Source organism: Electrophorus electricus, chromosome 5, assembly GCF_013358815.1.
Source record: "Electrophorus electricus isolate fEleEle1 chromosome 5, fEleEle1.pri, whole genome shotgun sequence".
In the NCBI taxonomy this organism is placed as follows: Eukaryota; Metazoa; Chordata; class Actinopteri; order Gymnotiformes; family Gymnotidae; genus Electrophorus; species Electrophorus electricus.
In genome coordinates, this window is record NC_049539.1 from 29566752 (window position 1) to 29585554 (window position 18803).

Sequence of the window (18803 nt, forward strand, 5' to 3'; positions counted from 1 at the left end):
CTGGTTAAGCTACGGTTAGAGGGTATAATCACACACTCCCTCCTCAGGCTGAGTTACGGTTAGGTGGCCTTTGTCTCCTACATATATTTGTCTCCTAATGGCACAAGGTGAGGTGTAATGTAGATGATGTGTGGTTTAGTGAGGTGTAATGTAGCTGACGGGAGGTTTAGTGAGGTGTAATGTAGATGATGTGAGGTTTAGTGAGGTGTAATGTAGCTGACGTGAGGTTTAGTGAGGTGTAATGTAGCTGACGGGAGGTTTAGTGAGGTGTAATGTGGCTGACGTGAGGTTTAGTGAGGTGTAATGTAGCTGACGGGAGATTTAGTGAGGTGTAATGTAGCTGAAGTGAGGTTTAGTGAGGTGTAATGTAGCTGACGGGAGGTTTAGTGAGGTGTAATGTAGCTGACGTGAGGTTTAGTGAGGTGTAATGTAGCTGACGGGAGGTTTAGTGAGGTGTAATGTAGCTGACGTGAGGTGTAGTGAGGTGTAATGCAGGTGACGTTAGGTGTAATGTAACTGACGTGTGTCTTACACGCACGCACGCACACACAGAAGTTACTGCAAACACCTGAGAGTCTGTGTCTTACACACACACACACACACACACACACACAATGTAGCTGACGTAAGGTGTAATGTAGCTGACATGAGGTGTAGTGAGGTGTAATGTAGCTGACGTGAGGTGTAATGTTGCTGACGTCCTCAGTGTCCTATGGATGTGAAGCCCCCGCTCCACAGTTTGGTCCACATAGTGGAGAGTCCAGAGTGGGAATCTGGGAAGGGAAGTCTTGTTAGTGCACCTGAGGAGGAGGAGGATGACTCCGCAAACCAGAACATCAATATGGACACAGACTCAGATGAACCTGCCCATCTCAGATACTTCAATCAGCTGGTTAGTGATGGTTCCCACAGCAACCATGCCTCAGATTCTTCAGGTGCCTCGATCAGCTCTGAGGACTCTGCACAGACACAGGTCACCTACACAGGCATCCAGAGCCCCGCCCCCTCACAGGGAACACCATCCTATGCTTACAGGCCCCAGATGCAGCCTACAGTGGGCCCCGATATTCCTGGGCCTGGGCTAGACAGCGAGCCCCAGGAAGAGAGCTCTAATGTGGGCTACAAACCACAGTGCTCCTGGCAGGTGGACTCTCCAGAGGCCCAAGAACTTCAGTGGCTCGCTGGGCAGTCCCACCTCTGTGACATCATCACAGTTCCTCATTCCGGTATCCTCAGAGGAGAATCTGGAACCGTCAGGCAGCTGGTTCCAGAACCTGCTCTCTGGCAAATTCTGAGGCCATGGGTCATTTCGCCAGTGTACCGTTGCTTTGAGCAGTTTTATCATTAAGCTTGTGAGTGTGTTTTTTTTTTGTGAATTCTCAATGTTGATGAAGCTCACGACAGCTGCTGCTGTTCAGAGAAAAGCTGCAGTGTGCCACAATGCCGGGTCACTGCCCAGGGTTGCAGCACTGCTGAAGAACTGAAGAACTACTGTTAACTGTCTGAGCTCCAACAGAACAGTGACACGTGTAACCTGCAGAGGGCGCTGTACTCCACAGCACTGGGACTCCAGTTTTGTGTATTGTGTTACTATCGCTTCAGCTGTGGGACTCAGGCACAGCTCACGTTAGCGTTTGTATAAGCTCAGCGATCACCAACGCTGGTCTTATGGCATTATCAACGTCTGGTGGAAAAAAGACAAAAACACTAAACGATTCCCAGGGTGCTTTGAGGCAGCGCTGGTCTCAGCTCAGCTGAAGATGTAAATGTGGGAGGGCTCTGTGAAATGCCTCTAAGCCAGTCACATGAATGTGGGAAGACTTGGTGAAAGGTCTCTTAACCAATCAGGTTGCAGTACTCTGATTGCTGGCAGTGGACACTGCCTGTGTTAAAACACTACAGTGTATATTTTGTAGCTCTGTTATGTTGTAGCGCCATAAAGTTCAGTACTCCAAGCACTTTCACAGAGTTACAGGTGTAGCTGACGGGGATTCGGGGGTCTCACCTACTACCACCGTTACCTTAAGACCCCATAGTGCCACCTGTCTACACTTTGCTAACAGGTGTCAGAAGCCCAGTACGTTTTTCTGTAAGAGAAATCATTAATTGCTGTGCGCTTATCCCCCTGTAGTTCCTAAGCCATTTTCTGTCTTATGGGTGGTTTAAAAAATCCTGACATTTGAAAGTGTTTGAGGCATATATGTCTCGTGTATGAAGTGTATTGTGTTGTCATGGAGATGTTTAGAGACCGAACCTTCAGGGAAGCTCCAGACGGCACTTCATCTCACAGTCAGTACCAGCTACCACACTCTCCAGAAGCCCCGGAACTGGTCCAGAACTCTTTATGGGAAGCAGAATGTTATGGCGCATAAGTCCTTTACAGTTTTATATTCGGAACTGACCCAGTTCTCCCAAAGATCTGAAATATTTAACCCTCTGTGTTGTAATTCAAGTTATACTGACTTGCCATTACACAAACACACACGACAGAGGAAGACAGAGTGTGTTTTTGTACATTATGGAACAAAATATTACGACTGCTTAGGAAATCTAGATGAAATCAGGCATGACCTTCGTGGTCAGGAGTAAGCTATGTGGTCCGCACCAGTGAAATGGTCCTGACCAGGTTAAATCATTTTAAAAAGTGAGATTAATGTCTTAAAAAAAATCTTAGTTTCATACATGTTGTGTGTGTGACCCTGTGTCATGACAAGGTACAATTACGCATGAGTGTGAGAGAGAGAGACTGTGAGAGAGAGATACTGTGAGACTGGTTTTGTATGTGTGATAGTGTTCACTGACCCAGCCTGAATTTTGCCCTTATAGCCACAGCAGTGGCACATGACAGTGGGATATGTAGGAAATGTAGGCATTCTCAGTCTCATTCTGCTTAGTTACTGAAGCTTTAAATACTACTGCGAGAGATTAAATATTACTAATAACATTTTATTTTGACATAACACAATGTTTTATGCGTATCATACAGATGTGTATTTGTTTTTTATGAACTTTTAAATCTAATTGTTTTTGTGTAGCCGGGGACTTTGCTGTGAAGCTACAGTTGGGTTCCAGTTGAATCAGAGCAGACTTCTAGAACTGGAACTAAACCCTGTATCTTAGAGTTCTAGAACTGGGACTAAACCCTGTAGCCAGTAATAATTTCAGAGTTCCAGATTTGGAACTGATGACAAGTCTTTATGATGAGCTCAGAGTTCTAGAACTCCCAAGTAAGATGACAGGCTTCCCCAATATTGCAGCTAAACTCCTACTAACTTTATTACACAGTCAGATGAGAAGCATATAGATATACATGTGCTTATACAGATACACGTATAGATATGTACTTATACAGATATGGGTGTAGATATAACCATGTGCTCGCGTAAACAGTCTGGATGTGTTTGGACAAAATCTGTTGCAGTCACCATATGGCAGTGGCCATTTAATGCAGCTTTTAATGTTGAAGACTGTCACTCTAATCACATTAACCAGAAGACAAGTCTGTCAGTCATGTTGTATTTGTGGTCTGGTGGTTTTGACTGACATACCAGACTGAGCTGAACTGCAGAGTAAGTGTAAGCATTCAGGTGCCAGTAAATATCTACTCAATGTTAGATTTGCATGTATATCATCAAATAGGATCTGAGACAGATGGTGTATGTTGTGATGTGAGATCCTGTAATCAGACACTAATATCGTTGCCTTTGTGTGCATGACTGTAACTGTAGGAAGGGAAACTTCTCTGAGGAGCTGAGTGAAACTGGGTGTGTCACAAAACACATGTTTCCATGCCCTGATCTCCATGTACTCTCTTGCACTAACAGGCCAACATACAATCTGTATGATAACAATAAACAGAGATGATCACATATTTCAGGGTGTCAGAGTCTGTTTAGATTGCATCACACACAAAGCAGTTAAGTTAGAATCGAGGACAAATCAGCAGTTCCTCATGTGTTTTTACAGTTATCCTCATTTTTCTAAAATGTACTGAATCAAGATATTGAGCTTGTATGATATACAGGACATGAATGGATTGCAATTCTTTACATTGAAAACCAACCAAACCCAAACAACCCCCCCCCCCCATATTTGGAAAGAAACACAGGTACATGTTCTTGGCTTTGCTAATCACTGTTGTGTCAGTAGATAACCTTATAACCTAGCCCTGCGTTTACTGCTCTACTTTGCACCCTAGTGGTGTCACAGAGACTAGCTCTTATTCTACATGTAATGCAGGATCAAGTCAATTATAATCATTTTAATTAAAAACATTCCAGATTTGTCTGGCAGGTCGGATTAGACCCATAACTGGGCTGTATGTTTTCAGCCCTGTGCTTTTCCGTCCTTACTCTGATTAAAGAATTTTCTTGTCATGTGATCATATGAACAGGTCTAAAAGTAGCCTGTGGTGGAATGTACTTCACTGATACAATTTAAAACCATTTTACATTTGTTGTGATAGACGTTTTATTATTTGGTGTGTTTTGTTATTTTGGTGCTGCTTGTGATGCATAGATTGTAAGAAATCCCAGTATGCAAACAATAAGTCCTTTAAAAAGGCTTTCTGTAAGCCTGCCATCAACTTACTTGAGTTGGCCAACTCAACTCTTTTTTCTTGAGTTGACCCACTCAATTCTTATTTGCTTGAGTTGGCCCCTCAACTCTAATTTCTTGATCTAAATTTGGACTATACTGCTCCAAGCTAATGGAGACTCCTCTCTCTGTTTCACTGTGGTGGTTAGAGTTTGTCCTCTCACAGTGATTTGTCTGTGTTGTGGTTAAATATTGTGATTATCACACACCAAAGTGAAAAGGACACCTTTGTGTGGAGGCCTTCAGACTCAACATCAATGTGCAGTTGTGATACTGAGAAAACTAAGAGCAGAGTAAAGTGAAGTGTGAGAAAACAGTGTGAAAAGGAGACACTCAGCTGGTTCAGGTTGTTAAGGACAAGGTGTGTATGTTAAGAGGCATCCCATCATTGTGACACTTACCTCATGAAGTATTACTCTGGGAAATTAGTGCGGGATCATATAATAATATATATAACAGTGTCTACTTGGTTGAATGTAATTTAATTTGGATGTGGTTTACACTTAGAGATCTGCACTTATGTTCTTGGTCTCGCATGGAGAACAATTCTATCCATCCCAAAACGTACTCCTTTTTGTCCTTAACGGTGCAGGTGACTGAGAAACCACACGCAGAACCTCAAGAGAGGTGAAACTGTCATGTATAAATTCAGCATGAGGAAAGGACTGCGAAATAGACAAACAAGCAGTTTCTTAGAAAAGTCTCAGGAAATTATGAACAGGTAGACACCCTCTTGGCAAAGGTCTTAGAGGGCAGATAACTCTGAGCAAATAACCATATTAACTTGTAACAGAAAGAGTTTTCAGGAACGATATCTGTGAAAAAGACTTACAGGCTGTAAGAACAAAGTTTTCCCTTGAAATTCCAAAGGTTTGGCTGTGACGTTATTACTTTTATTCCCACTGTTGTTCTAGTCACGTTTACTATGTGTTATAATATTATGAAATTGATATGCCCCCAAAAATTATAATTTGAAGAGTTATGATTCACTCTTGAAAATATGAAATTAGTTTTGCAATTTGGCTTATTCTTTCAATGACAAGTGTGTGCATTGTCCTCTGACTCCTGCTTCTGCATTGTACAACACACTAAAAAGCCGTCAGAGAAATGCGATGGTGATTACAACTCAAAGTTGTAGGGTAGTGGTAGCTCAGTGGCTAACTTGACTTGTTACTGGGAGGTTGCTGGTTCAAGTTGCCACTGTTGGACCCCTGAGGAAGACCCTTAGCTCTCATTACTCAAGGTGTACTCAGTCATAATTGTAAGTTGCTTTGGATAAAAGCATCAGGCATATGTAAACTAACCCCCAGAGAGATATATGATAGACATCACAACCCTCAGAGAGCTGAGTGGGATGTGTAACTGTAAAAGTTGGGAAATATGCTCTGGTTTTCTTTGTAAATTTAAATGACAGATAAACAACAATGACCCACAATGTAAATAATTCCTGTGGAAACTGTTATCATTCAGTTCTACTCTGAAATTTTATGTGGTGAATAATTTGGGGTTTCATATCTTGGTTCAATAGGCTACAGCTCATTAATCTTCTACTATGTCTGGTAGGTAAGGAAGGCTGCTCTGAAAGGCTTTCTGAGATACAGTTTCACTTTGCCTTAGAAATCATGCCTGAGATATTTTACTGTACTTCCTGGAACTGTTCAGAAATGTAAACTGTGATTTGAGGGAAATCTGTTCAGCTCTGCGAGTGTAATGTCTACATAAGATGGTAAAGAAGACATTGTCTGCTATAAGATAAAACTCTTGATCTGTAATATATGATAGTTTATATAATGCTGACAGCTTTGAGGCAAGTATATAACGGTATGAGTGCCGCAGGGCAAGAAGCAGGAACGGACAGACTCCCTCAACTGTGACAGATGTTTACTGAGGAAAGGACTGTGAAATAGACAAACAAGCAGTTTCTTAGGAAAGTCTCAGGAAATCATGAACAGGTAGACGCCCTCTTGGCAAAGGTCTTAGAGGGCAAATAACTCTGAGCAAATAACCATATTAACTTGTAACAGAAAGAGTTTTCAGGAACGATATCTGTGAAAAAGACTTACAGGCTATAAGAACAAAGCTTTCCTTTGAAATTCCAAAGGTTTGGCTGTGACGTTATTACTTTTATTCCCACTGTTGTTCTAGTCACGTTTACTATGTCTTATAATATTATGAAATTTATATGCCCCCAAAAATTATAATTTGAAGACAGTTATGATTCACTCTGAAAAATATGAATTTTGTGATTTGGCTACTTTCTGAAATTATATTATTGTTTTCAATGACAAATGTGTGCATTGCCCTCTGACTCCTCCTGTTGCATTTTACAACACACTGTAAACAGCCATCAGAGAAATGTGATGGAGTTTATCACTGGAAATAAATCCCTAGATAGAAATATGATGGATATTCCCACTAACACAAATCCCAGAGAGAAATGTTATGTATTGTACCACTGAAAATAACCCCAAGAGAGATACATGATGGATATTACCACTGAAAATGATTTATATAATACCTAACATCTTCGAGGCTGGTAGTACACTTGGCTGAATCTCCATATGACTGTGCTGCACAGGCTTATGATACACTGATTCTGTGCTGCACAGGGTGGTACTGTCTATATGACACACTGAGTCTGAGCTGCACAGGGCTGTACTGTCTATATGACACACTGAGTCTGTGCTGCACAGGGTTGTACTGTCTATATGACACACTGATTCTGTGCTGCACAGGGTGGTACTGTCTATATGACACACTGAGTCTGTGCTGCACAGGGTTGTACTGTCTATATGACACACTGAGTCGGGCTGCACAGTTTGTACTGGTTAGTTCATGGCGAGGCAGAACCAGAGATTTTGCCTCTTACTTACAATTTATATGGAGTTAAACTTGTATTTGAACACCTAACAAAGTTAATATACCTTATTAAACAATGTTGGTATGGACAGTATTTTTCTCTAGAGTAAACACGGGTTATAACATAACAGCACACGCAAGAGGAAGACAGCTTCAAGTCCCAATACACAAACAAGTAGGAATAGTTGTTTATTTCATTTGTTTATCTCACTGTAGTATCTTAATATCAAGTGATGAGCAGTTGAGTGACAAATATATTACACTTGTGCTCAGTATCTGAAACTTTTAAAATAAATAAAAGCTTTATCTTCTGATTGAAGAGTCAAAGTAATGCAGATAATGTTGATTTTATATTTGATTTATTCACACCCCACCCCAGAATGCCATAAGCATCACTGATTGGATGAGAGTCTCTCACCTGATCCTTCCCCTTCTTTCTGTCCTGCATATAAGCAGTAAGAGGCCTCAGACCAGCACCTCAGTCTGCCACACCCGACGTCCACAGACCTCTGCAGCGCAGAAGAAGAGAACACAAGATCCACAAGATCACCACAGAGGAAGAATCCATCCTCCACCTTAGCAGAAGAACATCACCTAATTTGCTGGTAAGGGAGTGTTCACCTTTATTTATTTCCACCAGAAAAATGATTGGTAGCTTTGCTCTGGCATAAGTTTATCTTAAAGTTTATTTTTAATTAGCTAATAAGTGTAGGGTAAATTAATACACACTCTAAGTCAATAAGACTAGGATAAATAAATAAATTCTTTATTAAGGTAATAAGCTTGGGGTGAATCAATGTATAATTTAATAAGAATATGTTTACGGTAAATAAATAATTACTCCATTATGCTAATAAGCTCAGTGTAAACGAGTAGGTACTGTACGACCTTTATAAAGCATGTGGTAATGCAGCCTCCTGAACACTAGCTGAATAAATTCTGTTTCCTGTCCTTTCAACACCAGGTACTTCAATCAAACCATAAACACCCAAAATGGCAGCAGTCAGACAACGAATCACAGCAATTCAAATCTCTGTCAGTCCAGAGGAAGAAACCCAGCTCGAACAACAAGGTTGGATCAGAGTTCCTGGTGACCTCAACAGTGGTACGCGCGGGCCTCAAGTGGGCCTGTGGTACAGGACGGATGGTGACAAACGTGTTACCAGAATCCAGTTTTCATTCCTCCACCAGATCGCTAATAAGCTTCACGGTGCCGGCTTCACTAAAGTCGATAAGAACATAAATGAAAATACTGCAGGTGATGACATCTACCTGTGGTTTAAGTGTGAAAATTCTGGGAACCCCATCATAGACCTGAAGGTCACCACCAACTTGGAGGATGAGGTGAAGCAGTTCCAGTCCGGCTGGGAGTGTCTGAGCTGTGACCTGAACCTGAACAATGGTGGGAATCCACATGTTCGTATGTGGGTACGGAGAAATGAAGCCACCTACATGCAGAATGTGGATGCTTCAGTCAACTTCTCTCCTGTGCTGTTTGACAAGGGATACATCCATGTGGATGAAAACACCAATCGAGGAACCACACCTCCAGGTTCTGCAGTGTTTATCTGGTACAACTCATCAACTTCTTCAGGCAGTGGGGTCAGTCAGTTAGATGTTTCTCTCAATGAAAGTGATGAGGCCAGGCTAAGAAAGGAACAGTTCATAAAGGTCAATAAAAACCTGAATGATGGTACCATTGGGGCCCCTGTGTATCTGTGGTACAAGAAAGGTGAATCTAGAGTCATACAGTTCTTTGTGCTCCTGGTTGGAGATGAAGCTCTGAAGTATTATCAACAAAGTGGGTTCCATGTTGTGGCCAAAAACCTGAATAATGGCAATGATGGAACTCCTGTTTACATTGCATATAAGTAACACCCACATCTCTGTCTGCTTCACCCTGATTAATTGAGCAGAAATGCTTTACTTGACAGTCTCACACAATCATTAGTGAGATCTGCAAACCTGTTGATTTAAGGTGATGGGACATTTTAGTTGAGGAAACCTTGTGCTAAATGATGAGAAATACTACTCTTACATTTATGATGGTATAAACAATGCTTAGCAATTGCATGTACTTGTTTCAATGGAATTCTAATCCAAAGATGTTATTCCCTCTTAATTTCCTTCTCTCCATGATTAAAGCATCACAAAAGACATCAGATGCCTTCTGAGTGTTGTGATCATATGAATATATGGTACAAGCTTCTAGATTACAACCGCTGGAATCAGAGTAAAGAGTGAAATCCTGTTACTGGTACAACATAAAAGGAGTCGCACGCCTTCTTAGTTTTTGTCTTTAAACATTAAAAAGCCCTTCACTAGGAAACAGTCAGTGCTAGAATAAAGTAGACTCAGCTCAGTTGTAATCTGGACTAAAAATGACACATACAGATTAACATTGCATTTCTGAATGCAGCCTCACTTTTCCCTCTCGGACACACACATGCATACACACACACACAAACCTTCATGGAATTTATACCGAAGGTAGGAAATTTATTTCAGTAAAATAAATAGTTTACCTGTGAAGTTTGGGTGTCTAAGATCCGTAGTTGAAGCTCTAGCTTGTACTCCTCAATTCAGCAGCTGCTTAACAACAGATTAAACAAGGTGCAGCTAAACCTGTCAATTCAGGAATATAACACTCAGCTTCATTAAGTTTCAAGTGATTATTTTGGACAAATCCATTAGGAGATAACAGACCCTTGTAGCTGACCAAGAGAGATAGGATTGGTCTGTATAATAACAACAAAACAACAACATGTCACGGACAGCTCCTCCCCCATAAGTCATGTGGTACGGTCCGCAGTGTGGGGGGGATCTGCATACGTACTGTTTATCTGTTTTGTAACCACGGCCCCCAGGATTGCACACACATGTCAACGTCTTATGTGAGTGCCTATTGCGTAGTGTGCGTCTTATGTTAATAAACGTCTCACGTGAACGAGGAAGTCTGTGCGTCCTGCGGCACTCGGGCCAGCAGCGTTACACTGTAAAATATTTATTACATAGTAGCACTTCAGGTTGAACTACTCTGAATGAACTACTTTGATCATGTAGCTACCGTTAGATTCTGTTTTCCCTCTACTATTCACATTCAGGCAGGATGCCGTCTCCATTCCACCATTTGTTAGGAAGAGACACTACCTTGTACTGATGAATCCACCTCAACTATCTAGACTGTCTGGGGGCCCATTTCTCATCTATCCATAACACCTACAGTTAAGACTGCATACAGAGTCAGTCTAATAGGTAAGATAAATGTAGAACACACAGACCAGGCGAAGCATCCAGATCTTCAGCGCTTGCATTCCTAAAAAGCTCTGGAACATTACAGCAGAGTTAAACAGTTGAACAGTAAAACCATCTTCCATCTACTGATGGATGAAAAGGTGCTCTACCTCCGCTGAGTGAAATGGGCAGGAAATGGGCAGGAAATGGGCAGGAAATGGACGTCAGCAAATTCAGATGAATTATGACATCATGCTTCTTTGTCTTGTTGCCTCAGCGCTGTAAGAAATGTGGACAGTGTAAGTCACTCACCTACGTTTGATTTGCTTCTTATCTATTCAGCACATATTCAGATATTGTTGCTTTTTACAAAGTACTGAGAATTTTCGTTGTGTGTTTGCTTACATATTTACTGTCATTTTTTTTTTACTGGGGTACAAGTACAGTTCTGTGTATTTGGTTTGAGGTAATATTATAAATAGAAAAATGTGGATGGTTTAACATAAACTGTGTTTATGTAGAAAGGGCCTCTGTAGGATTCAATGAGATCTCAGATGGCCTCTGTGTCAGGCCTCTGAACAAAGTGGTTATGAAAGAAACATGGTTGTGTAACTGTCCTTGAAGAAAGTGCATAAAGATCATACCCTCCTGGACTGTTAGACATATTCTGACTTGGGTTAGACTATGACTTTGGTCGTTACAGTACAGGTCTGTGTATTTGGTTAGTGTAGCTTTATGCAGTATTTACTGGGGTTACATGAACAGTGTTGTGTATTTGGTTAGTGTAGTGTTTATGCAGTATTCAGTGGGGTTACACGTGCAGGTCTGTGTATTTGGTTAGTGTAGTGTTTATGCAGTATTTAGTGGGGTTGCACGTACAGGTCTGTGTATTTGGTTAGCGTATCTTTATGCAGTATTTATTGCAGTTACATGAACAGTTCTGTGTATTTGTTTAGTGTAGTGTTTATGCAGTATTCATTGGGGTTACACATATAGGTCTGTGTATTTGGTTACTGTAGTGTTTACTTCAAAATGTTACAGTTGCATAATCACAAGAAACATACTAATCCAGTTTGGCAAATACATTTTAGTTTAAATAAGGCTACTCATAAAGTATCTAAATCTCTGCGTAAATGTAATTTCAACAATAGTCACGTGTCAGTCTACACTCAGACAGGAATCCACCAATCACACATCCACTCACCTATTCCCAAGCACACACTTATTGATCCTCGCAACGCACCTGTTCCTTACTCCCTGTTCTCCGTCGGAGTCCCACAGGTGTCTGTCTCCAGGGAGGACGCTGCTTTTGTCTCTGTGCACTTCTGCCAAACCCTTGTGCCTTTTCTCTCTTTCTGTGTTCATCAAACACTACTCTTTGTTTTCTTTACTCACGTCTCGCTGTGTGTCACAACATGTCGCAGTATAGTGGTCATATACTGTTTATAGTGGTTATATACAGAAAGGTTAGTGGTTTATATATATAGACAGAATATAGTGTATAGCTCTGTCTCAGTGTGTCACAACATGTCACAGTATAGTGGTCATATACTGTTTATAGTGGTTATATACAGAAAGGTTAGTGGTTTATATATATAGACAGAATATAGTGTATAGCTCTGTCTCAGTGTGTCACAACATGTCGCAGTATAGTGGTCATATACTGTTTATAGTGGTTATATACAGAAAGGTTAGTGGTTTATATATATAGACAGAATATAGTGTATAGCTCTGTCTCAGTGTGTCACAGTAAACGGAATTAATGAATTAGGATTTTCATTTTGAGCCCAAACTTGTATCATTTTTTTACTATAAAAATGTAAGATTCTTATGTCATCACTTCTGCTGTAAAAGTGCCCTGAGCGTTCCTACCAGCGTTTCAATGCAAGACGTCTGATGCAGAATAAAAGACCTGACTTTGACTTGTGACTCATAAATGGGAAGTTTACATCTAATGTAGAAATACATCACCCTTGTGCATATTATACTTTCATTTTAATTCTAATACTGATGTACTTTCATAGTACATTAATGAAGCAGTCATTTATCTCTCTATGATGTATTTTTGTACTTCTGCATTGAAAAGGCCTTCATGGGAAGATATTCCAAAGCTTCAAAGCAGGTGCAGTATAGGGAAAGCAGTCCTAGTACAGAGATCAGTACTCTTACCTTGTGATCAGTACTCCTAGCACAGTGTTTAGCACTGCTGCACAATGATCTATACTCCTAGCACAGTGATCAGCACTCCTAGCACAGTGATCAGTACTGCTGGCACAGTGATCAGCACTGCTGGCACAGTGTTTAGCACTGCTGCACAATGATCTATACTCCTAGCACAGTGATCAGCACTCCTAGCACAGTGATCAGTACTGCTGGCACAGTGATCAGCACTCCTAGCACAGTGATCAGTACTGCTGGCACAGTGATCAGTACTGCTGGCACAGTGATCAGCACTCCTAGCACAGGGATCAGTACTTCTAGCACAGTGATCAGTACTTCTAGCACAGGAATCAGCACTCCTAGCACAGTGATCAGTACTGCTGCACAGTGGTTAGCACTGCTGCCCAACATCCACAGTGACCCACATTTGATTCTTGGCCTTTTCTGTGATAAATAAAGGATATTTAAGGTTAGAATAAAGGCTTCATTCTTCACCAATACATAATACGGTTTGTTCCTTTCTTCCAAAAATTATAGTTTTATAAATTTCATCATTTATGTTTCTTCAGCATGTCCTTTTGCTGAGGGTACAAATCATACCATATTCCTGTACTGATCAATCTGGTCAACGCACAGATCTGTTCCGATATGATGTATAGTTAAAGTCCTTCTTTTTGCTATCCTGTCAGTATGAACCCAGACAAAATGTGATACAAAAAAGTTTTATTGAAATTTAATTGGAATTGGATTTTAACGCTACTTTTTGCATTGCAAATTTCAACACTGACCTGAAGTGGGAACAATGGTTTGTGATGTGTGTAGTTCAATTTGACTTTTATTTTGAAGCGCTAACTGTCCATCAGTAGAGCAGATATATTATCATTACATTTATTGTAATGTTATCCATATTACAAGCCAATATATGGAAGAAACAGAAAAAGTACAGATCGTGTATTGTCCGTTTTTAGCAGGTACACGTTTGATTTTGAACTAGCAGGCCATCCGTGTGTGAGAGGGTTGCCGTGGCAACATCAAGCTGCTACACTTGTTTTCCTGATTCACCGTAGTAACTATGGCCACATGTAGCTAAACAAGTCGCCGCCTGTATTTTTAAAACGGACTGATACTTTATGTTGCTAAATCCAAGCACTTAGACCGTCCAAATGTCAGACATCCTGTGTCGCTGGCTGAATGCAGAAGTTGGATTGTCAAAGGTTGTCGGTAAGCCTGCGTGTGTAGCCGAGTTAGCCGAGTTAGCGCAGAGAGAAGCGTGAGGTACTTACTCACCCGGAGTCTTCGTCGGATTTATATCTAACTACATAGCTCGCTGGAAAACCAACGTTAACTAGTATTTGCTAAATATCACTTGGCCGGTGGCCTAATTTAATAACACCGCTGCCTTATTCGCTTCCAGAGCCGCATTCCTTCCCCAAAGATTTTGCCAACGGGTATCTGATTGGAGAGGTCCTCAGCAGATACCAACTTCAAGATGACTTCGCCCATTTCTCAAAGCACAGGTGTATACACCTTATGTAAAAGAATTCACTTATACGCGCTGACTGGTTTTGTTGTGTAGTATCTACGTCAGTTTGCAGGTGTGGCACCGATGTCCAGACCAAACACCGTCCACTGTGTTCTTATTATTTGTATGCATGTCTTAAATCTGTAGTTTGAAATCATTCCAACACACACACACACACACACACACACATGCGCACACACACACACACACACACACACACACACACACACATACATACGTGTATACACACACACACACACACACACACACACACACACACATATACATGCGCACGCACACACACACACACACATACATGCGTACGCACACACACACACATACATATGTGTACACACACACACACACACATACATATGTACACACACACACACACACACACATATACATACGTACACACACACACACACACATACGTATAGACAAACATACATACATACATATATACACAGACCTAAGTACTAGCCTTTTTATCCAAAGCTTCCATTTCAGTAATAAAAACACATGCAAACTAGGGTATGCAATCTCCATTATTGCTTTCATTAAAAGTATTGTGTGTGAGTGTGTGTGTGTGTGTGTGTGTGTGTGTGTGTTTCAGTGGGGCTAATGCAAAGCTGAACAACTTCACTCGGCTGGAGCCCACACTACAGCTGCTGGGTGTGCCTTTTGACTTGGGTATGGCCAAAGCTGTGATGCAGGGCCAGCAGGGGGCAGCCACGCGCCTGCTCTACCAGCTCTACGTTCTACTGCAGAAGAAGAAGAGGGCAGGACTTACAGGTGCCACTCTGGAGACCATGCAGCCTGTGGCCACGGCCAAACTGCACCGCTTAGAGAACCGTATCTTCACTGAGGTGACTCACACACACACACACACACACACACACACACACACTGCACCACACAGAGAACCATATCTACACCAAGGTAGCTTACGCACACACTCCACTCACACTCTGTACACACACCACACACATGCTCTCCTCATACACCCTACACATGCTCTCTATGTGCACCACACACATGCTCTCCTCATACATCCTACACACGCTCTCCACACATGCTCTCCATACACAGATTCTCTAACTCTCCATTAGTCCATACACACACTCTCTTAAAGAGTTACTCACCAGATCAAGCTGAATATGTTGTCATGGTGCCTTTTATAAACTGAGAACCGTCACTACCACCAAGCTGGTATTTCAGTCAGCGCCTTTAACAGAATGTTATGAGACACATTTTGCTGTAATATGGTTGTGGTTCATGATACATAATCCTACACAGACAGAGTGAACCTGGATTTAATAGTCAGATGCTCTGAAACTCTTCTGATGCTTTAATAGTCAGATGCTCAGAAACTCTTCTGATGCTTTAATAGTCAAATGCTCTAAAACACATCAGATTTTATTGACACTTGAACACAGTAAATGTTAACAGCTGAGCAGGCCTTTGGAACAGTGTTAGCCATGCAGGACAGTGTTAGCCATGCAGGACAATGTTAGCCATGCAGGACAGCGATGGCCATGCAGGACAGTGTTGGCCATGCAGGACAGCGTTAGCCATGCAGGAAGGTGTTGGCCCTGTGAGAGGGTGTTGGCCCTGTGTGGAGGTATTGGTTCTGCGGGATGGTGTTGGCCCTGTGGGATGGTGTTGGCCCTGTGAGAGGGTGTTGGCCCTGTGTGGAGGTATTGGTTCTGCGGGATGGTGTTGGCCCTGTGGGATGGTGTTGGCTGTACAGGACAGTGTTGACTCTGGGATAGTGTATGTCCTGTGAGAGGGTGTTGGCCCTGTGTGGAGGTATTGGTTCTGCGGGATGGTGTTGCCCCTGTGGGATGGTGTTGGCTGTACAGGACAGTGTTGACTCTGGGATAGTGTATGTCCTGTGGGATGATGTTGGCCCTGTGGGATGGTGTTGGCCCTGTGAGAGGGTGTTGGCCCTGTGTGGAGGTATTGGTTCTGCGGGATGGTGTTGGCCCTGTGGGATGGTGTTGGCCCTGTGAGAGGGTGTTGGCCCTGTGTGGAGGTATTGGTTCTGTGGGATGGTGTTGGCCCTGTGGGATGGTGTTGGCCCTGTGAGAGGGTGTTGGCCCTGTGTGGAGGTATTGGTTCTGTGGGACGATGTTGGCCCTGTGGACAGGACTAGCGTTTCCACACAGCCTCAGTCAGGACTGCTGTGTGACGCCGGCAGCTGTGTGTCCTGTGTGTTTCCAGCGTCTGCGCACGATAACGAAGCGTGACGCTGATTTGAAGATACAGAAGATCACACAGCGTTTTGACCGGAGACGTCGGGACATTCGTGATCGCTCCGTGATGGCTGAGCTGGTGCAGGAAGAGAAGCACCGCCACTTACAGGAGGAGATGCGACTCAAGGATATAGAGAAGGTGAATGGAGCACTGCCAATGGAACTCTTACATTTTCAGTCCAACAAGGATACATGTGTGGGAGTGTATGTGTGCATATGCGTGTGTATCATCCCATGTGTGCGTGTGTGTGTGTATGTGTGTGTATAGTCCATTGTGTATGACTCTTTGTGTGTGTGTGTGTGTGTGTGTGTGTGTACAGCATCGTCAGACTCATAGAAAGCACCAGGAGATGATGGACCGTATCCAGTTGGCTGTGGTCCAGGTCCCGAAGCCTCCAGCCAGTCGCTCACTCAGAACACTGGAGCAACAGCAGCAGCAGGAAGCACAGGTGAGCACACACCTGCATGCACCTGCACACACACCTGCACACACAGCTGTACATAACCTGCACACACACCTACACACACACCTGCACACACACCTGCACACACACCACACACCTGCACACACAGCTGTACACACCTGCACCTGTCCTGTTTTTTCTAGAAGGTTCAAGAACAGATTGCCCAGTTTGAGAAGAACAGGAAGAGGCTGTCTCCTGCTTACTGTGACCATGCTGTTGACAGGTAAAATCAGTGTGAACACCACACCTTACGTCCATCTACCGTCTCAGATGTGGTGTGATATATGGAGTATGTCTATGCTTTGTGCATGCTGTGTGTGTGTGCGTGTGCAGTGTGCAGGTCCTCAGTGAGGAGCAGATGTCTCAGTGGAACACTGAGTTCATGCAGAGAATCCGTCGGCGGGTGGAGGAGGATGGAGCAGCACGCATGCAGAGAGAACAACGACGACACCGCGCTCTACAACAGCAACTCCACACCCACCACACCCACCAGGTCCGTGTGTGCATGCACATGTGTGTCCCTGTGTAAGAAAGTACAGTAGAAATGTAGTATAGTGTATGTGAGAGAGGATAGTAATGGTTGTATAGTGTATGTGAGAGAGGATAGTAATGGTTGTATAGTGTATGTTAGAGTATAGTAGTAATGGTTGTACAGTATTTGAGAGTATAGTAGTAATGAGAGTATAGTAGTAATGGTTGTATAGCGTATGTGAGAGTATAGTAGTAATGGTTGTATAGCATATGAGAGAGTATAGTAGTAATTGTTGTATAGCATATGAGAGAGTATAGTAGTAATGGTTGTATAGCATATGAGAGAGTATAGTAGTAATGGTTGTATAGCATATGAGAGAGTATAGTAGTAATGGTTGTATAGCATATGAGAGAGTATAGTAGTAATGGTTGTATAGCATATGAGAGAGTATAGTAGTAATGGTTGTATAGCATATGAGAGAGTATAGTAGTAATGGTTGTATAGCGTATGAGAGAGTATAGTAGTAATGGTTGTATAGTGTATGAGAGAGTATAGTAGTAATGGTTGTATAGCATATGAGAGAGTATAGTAGTAATGGTTGTATAGCGTATGAGAGAGTATAGTAGTAATGGTTGTATAGCATATGAGAGAGTATAGTAGTAATGGTTGTATAGCGTATGAGAGAGTATAGTAGTAATGGTTGTATAGCGTATGAGAGAGTATAGTAGTAATGGTTGTATAGCATATGAGAGAGTATAGTAGTAATGGTTGTATAGTATATGAGAGAGTATAGTAGTAATGGTTGTATAGCATATGAGAGAGTATAGTAGTAATGGTTGTATAGCATATGAGAGAGTATAGTAGTAATGGTTGTATAGCATATGAGAGAGTATAGTAGTAATGGTTGTATAGCATATGAGAGAGTATAGTAGTAATGGTTGTATAGCATATGAGAGAGTATAGTAGTAATGGTTGTATAGTGTATGAGAGAGTATAGTAGTAATGGTTGTATAGTATATGAGAGAGTATAGTAGTAATGGTTGTATAGTGTATGATAATTGTAATTTGCGCTGGATAAAAGCGTCAGCTAAATTGCATGAATGTAAATGTAAATGTACACAAAGATAGTTTGTGCTGCATTAACAGAGTTTACATGTGCAGGAGATGCTGCGGGAGGAGCAGCTGGTTGGCCGGCTGATGCGTCAGTCACAGCAGGAGAAGCGAATTGCAGTTCGGCT

At 42.2% G+C, this 18803-nt stretch overlaps 2 protein-coding genes across 3 annotated transcripts in view; both read left to right on the forward strand.

The window, feature by feature from the left end:
* The first annotated feature begins 7947 nt into the window (after positions 1 to 7947).
* si:dkey-30j10.5 lies at positions 7948 to 9354 on the forward strand. Its single transcript, XM_026996856.2, has 2 exons — positions 7948 to 8060; positions 8420 to 9354. Exon 2 carries the CDS (start codon positions 8449 to 8451, stop codon positions 9328 to 9330), a length of 882 nt encoding a protein of 293 aa, XP_026852657.2. The 5' UTR covers positions 7948 to 8060; positions 8420 to 8448; the 3' UTR covers positions 9331 to 9354.
* Positions 9355 to 13921: 4567 nt separating this feature from the next.
* Positions 13922 to 18803, forward strand: part of spef2 (sperm flagellar 2) — a 31857-nt gene continuing 26975 nt past the window's right edge. For both annotated transcript variants that reach the window (XM_035525836.1, XM_035525837.1), the window contains exons 1-8: positions 13922 to 14070; positions 14264 to 14366; positions 14988 to 15240; positions 16598 to 16768; positions 16950 to 17078; positions 17237 to 17316; positions 17427 to 17586; positions 18727 to 18803. The exon at positions 18727 to 18803 is cut by the window's right edge and continues 112 nt beyond it. In XM_035525836.1, the coding sequence (XP_035381729.1) occupies positions 14013 to 14070; positions 14264 to 14366; positions 14988 to 15240; positions 16598 to 16768; positions 16950 to 17078; positions 17237 to 17316; positions 17427 to 17586; positions 18727 to 18803 (1031 nt within the window). In that variant the 5' untranslated portion in view covers positions 13922 to 14012. The remainder of the gene's footprint in view (positions 14071 to 14263; positions 14367 to 14987; positions 15241 to 16597; positions 16769 to 16949; positions 17079 to 17236; positions 17317 to 17426; positions 17587 to 18726) is intronic.

Coding starts and splice junctions, on each gene's coding strand:
- si:dkey-30j10.5 (XM_026996856.2), top strand. CDS start 8,449: ATGGCAGCAGTCAGACAACGAATCACAGCAATTCAAATCTCTGTCAGT.